General features: G+C 36.3%; 1 protein-coding gene across 1 annotated transcript in view; it reads right to left on the bottom strand.

The window, feature by feature from the left end:
• The window catches only part of TUSC3 (tumor suppressor candidate 3), a 101,889-nt gene extending 97,928 nt beyond the window's left edge, over nt 1-3,961 (bottom strand). The window contains exon 1 of the mRNA XM_009885042.1: nt 3,895-3,961. Coding sequence (XP_009883344.1) covers nt 3,895-3,961 — 67 coding nt within the window. The remainder of the gene's footprint in view (nt 1-3,894) is intronic.
• Nucleotides 3,962-4,931: the final 970 nt, after the last annotated feature.

The following is a 4,931-nucleotide window of genomic DNA, read 5'->3' as shown; positions in this document are numbered from 1 at the left end:
TCCCTACAAAAAGTTTGCCTTTATGACTGAGGTCTTCCGTACTGCACTTTCTCCTACGCGACCCTAAGACCCTATGTGCAAACTAGTCTATGTACAAATTAAGAATTTCAAAGGTTATAATCAAAAAGTTGCAGGCAAAATAGTTATCAATCTTTAGAGTGGAAAAAGTGGTTGCCGTTATTACTACCAAAGACACCAAAACATCTCCTAACTACGTACCACAGATACAAGTTGCATTTCTTCCTTAAAATTCCACGTGTTCTTCATGTTTTACCCATAAACCCAAGTACTCTTCGGATAAAGCCTCCAATATATAAACACGGTAGAAATATCATTACTATTCTCAGTACGCAAAAATGCTACCTCTTACATCTACTAAATCTGGAGTTACCAGGGTTAAAAAAATAACTGCAGATTTTCCACAAAAAGTACCAGGTTATTCTTTTGCTAAAGAGGAAAATGCCAATTTCAAGACCTAAACAAGTCAAGCAATACTAAGCTTCAATTCTGTAACACACCCAGTACAGACTGCTGATTATTCTGCATTTCGAATCATACAATTGTCTAGGCTGGAAGGGACCTTTAAGACCATCAAGTCTGAATTAAGGAAAACAGAAAGAATACTTGTGCTTTTGAAGTGTAGGGTGTTTAAAGATAGAGAAGAAAAGGGGAAAAAACTATTTGGCAATTTGTTTTTTGTAGTTGATTTTAAGGAGTTTGTTGACATAGAATAATGAAAAATATAAAAGTCGAAAAGAAGCATAACTATAAAAGCTGACGTTCCACAAACCTATCCTAGAGATTTGCTTCCAAAGCAATTAGAAATATAATTTTGCAAAGCACTTTCCCTAATTTTATTTTCAGCTGAAAAAGAGACATCACTCTTCCTGGTTACCTAAATGCACCAAGATATATTCTGAAGTCCTGTGTAGATCCCAAGTCCATCACCCTAAGTACATAACAGAGGCTGTACCAGCTCAGGCCAAAAGTCAGCCTTGTTCACATCCAATAGTGGACTCCTAAAAAACATTAAGGGAACTGAGGAAATATATTATATATCCTAGTATATATTCTCCCAGCCTGCACCATTTGCATCTCAGGGATATCCTGAGGTAGAAAACGCTATCTTTGTATTTAAAATAACTCCACAAAGGAAAGAGACTGAAAAATTACTGAAGTCAAAGGCTGCATTATCTTTAAAGAACACATCCATTCGCATGTGAATAAAATTTATGCAGCTCCTTGTCTCGTCTTGGTTAGCAGCTAGCTGAAAAGATACACTACACCTAATTCAACTTATTATCTCACATTTAAATATCCTAGTTTTGAAATCTGCATTCTTTAAGGTCAATATTAGCACACTAGTTAACCATGCCACCTTCCAGCACCCCATTTCAACTTCCATTCAACCTAGTTTTTAAAATCAGAGTGTGTGTGCAAGGGGGAGAAGTCACCTGAAAAACATTATTATATAGACTGAGGAATCTGCAGAAAAAGTCTCCCGACAAAAAGTTTGCTTTTATGAGTGAGGTGGTCATCAGTACCGCACTTTCTCCCACATGACCCTAAGACCGCCACCCCCCGAGTTCCTCAACAAATGCTACACCACTTGCCATGATGATGAACTGGGGAAGTTAGCTACCCAACAGATCCAGACAGAAAATGCAAACAAATCATTTTAGTTAAAAGATAGGATAGATTGCCATTCTTAGTTTTTACAATAGCACAACGGTCTAAGCTAGAACAGTCATACCTTCCTACTGGAAGGAAAACCCAGGAAAACTGAAGCAGCAACTTACCAAAAAAAGAACAGAACAGTTCTGATATATTCCTTTGTCAACTCAACATTACAAACTCATTCGCAAAGGAGGCGTAAGAGGCAAGGTAAGTAACTAGTCAAAGATGAAGTGAGAAAAAAGTCTCTGATAAGCTTACTATACTTTAGGGAGCAGAAGGGGAACGAGAAGGTGATACTTTTGATAGATTAACAATAATTGTTATTGAGAGAAAGATTACAGAGACCTAAAAACAATTATAAGATCTGATAAATAAATGCAAAGCTCATCAATATGTTTAGCAACAAAACTAATGACTACTCATTGAACGTGCAAGAACAAACAATAAATCACTTCATTACAAGGAAAAAATGCCAATCGGGAACATTCACATTGGTTGCACCACTTTAAACATAGTCAATTAGGGAGATTTTCATCATTGAAACTTCTTAAACAGTCTTAAAAAGATGTCAGAGAAAAAGTAGATACTGTTTACCAGCTCATTACAATTTTAGTCTGGCATAATTTGTACTCCATGTTGTTCAAGGGAATCAGGGTTTCATATTTCATGAACTGGACACTAAAAAAAAATAAATATATTTTCTACAGAACTGTACTATTCATTGTGACAAAATTTCCTTCCCCCTTTTGGGGGGACAGAGCAAGATCGATATTAGCATTACATGTATGCACATCCCTAAATAAAATTCTCAACTTACACAATTAATTTTCCCCCCCTCTATATTTAGAAGAAAACAATTATGGAAAAAACTCTCATTCTGACAAGCCTAGAGATGAAAAGTAAAGTAACAGGAATTACATTCAGATTTAATAAATCCACTGCAGACACTTCAACTCCTCCCCACACATTTTCAGTGAAATAATACATCAGTGACCACAGGGAGGAGAAAGCATCACCAGAAATTAGATGCAATTACTGTCCTAATCCCTACAGACACAAAGATTGAGAATACGCTTTATCTCCATTTGACAGAAACCCATCCTTTTACAAGAACACCACATGATTTGCTATAAACTTTTAGGTCTGAATCACATTTAAAAATAAGAACAGGAGGCATTACTTTCCAATTTATTTTCCTGGTACATAAGTACTTATCTCCCACTCCAAGAATGTAGTTCAACTGAATTGAATTTACTCTGCAATATAATGTAATTCTAATAAGGAAAACATTTATAAATGTATAAAATTATGAAATGTATATAGGACACAATAAATAGAAAAATTAAAAACAATGTAGTTACATTTTCTGCAGTACATATACGTATGGACTTACATATGCAGGACTGAAACTGGATGAATATTAATCAACCATACGAATGGGTTGCTTTATACACACAATCCAAAGAGCACTCCAACTTGACTGAAATCATCTGATTGCCTAACTGACACGCCGTTAGTTTGGCTCATTGGGTTTGGCCAAATATCCAATAATTTAATGTTTTGTGGTATAAGGTGAGAAGAGACATAATATTTTTCTGAAAAAAAATCCTGCTTTGCTAAAAAACTATGCACACATATGGTTCAAAAGACAAACGAGAGTACAGAAATGCATGTATTTAAAGATCCCATAAAATAGGACAGGGCTTGTGGGCCAGATGGCTTTTTACCAGATCTTTGTAAAAGGGGGTGGGCAGAAGTAATCTGCAGTGTGACTAAGTCCCTTTGCATATACACAGGTCTGTCTCCAGGATAAGTTACCAGAATCTGTAACACTAAAATAAAACTTCATATTCATACAGAAAAACAGTACCCTGTTTGAGGCACATAACAGTTCCCACTTGAAAAAAAAAAAAAATAATGCAGTTAACACAAGAGGAAAATTTACTCTCCTGCTACTTCTAAATGGCATTTAAACAGACCGTCAGGAAGAAGTAAGACGACACAAATAAAGCAGTGTGCAGACAATTAAAACTGCAAATTTCAATGAACACAAGAAATTTCAAGAAAGGCCCTATTTTAAAAACATTAACCCAAAAAGCTATGTAGCAGAGACATGGCAGTGCTTTCACAGAGGCTGCAGGTTTTAAAGGAAAGTTGTGCTGGAGAGAATTCCATTCCTGAATCAACTGTAGAAACCGCTCAGAGCAAACTTCTTACCTGCTGATCTTTCCTCACAGTCCATACTACCATTAACAGCTCCTTTCCCTCTTTTCCCGTTTTCCATCATTCGTTGACATGAAAGTACCCGTTTTTCCCATAGAAATGAATGAGAAGAAAGAAAGGAAAGGACTACTGACTTACTGCCTGCAGATCGGACCACCAGAATTGCAAGTGGAGCTCAGGGAAGGAAAAAGAAAGATTCAGAAAGCCATGGAAATTCTTCTTCCAGGAAGAGGAGATCCAGAAGATCTCCAGAAGGTATTCTATAAGGAACACAGGATCAACAACAATAGAGAGAGGAAAGAAGACCTGGAAAATGGTCAAGAGCGTATAAGCAGAAAGGATGCAAGCTTCTGCCACACTCACAGCATACTGTTGATAGTATACTCTAATATGGGCTATAAAGTTTAAAGAAGGAAAAAGTTACATTCAAGGCCTTAAACAAAAGCCTGTAAAAGAATCAGTGGCAGCTGTATTGAACTCACAACTGAACACACCTTTTTAATTGCAGAATGACGTTATTTCTTCTTCTCCAATATTACAATGATAAAGAATTTACAGACCAGATTATGTTGTCCAGGGTACAAGCATAACATTGCTGATTTTATTTATGCTCTTAATTAATTTTGCGCAAGGAATTATTATTTCAATATTGTTGTTATTTATATAATCAGAGCACTAAAAAATCCTAGTCAAGGTGCAGAATTTAATTGTGCAAGGTACTGGAGAAGCACGTAACAGAGACAGTTCTTGTTCCCAAGAGTTTGGAAGCTACGAATGAAGGAAGACAAAGCTGATCCCGTTTACTTATTTATGTATGTCTGCACACAGACTACAAGAGACCAACGAAGACCATGGGTTAACAAGGTCCACAGTTGCTTCGCCACATTTATTGTCTAACCACTGTCAAGGTTCTAAAACCTTGACAGCAAAACAGACTTAAAGAGGGATTTAACAGATCAGAAGTCTTTGCAATGCTTTGTGAGGTGCTGTGTCAATAGGAAAATATTAATAAATTTCACCCAGACATACTT

This window comes from Charadrius vociferus, unplaced genomic scaffold, assembly GCF_000708025.1.
Source record: "Charadrius vociferus isolate BGI_N301 unplaced genomic scaffold, ASM70802v2 scaffold134, whole genome shotgun sequence".
NCBI lineage: Eukaryota > Metazoa > Chordata > Aves > Charadriiformes > Charadriidae > Charadrius > Charadrius vociferus.
Note: the sequence above shows the minus strand (reverse complement) of the source record. Positions and strands in the feature narration are given on the sequence as shown.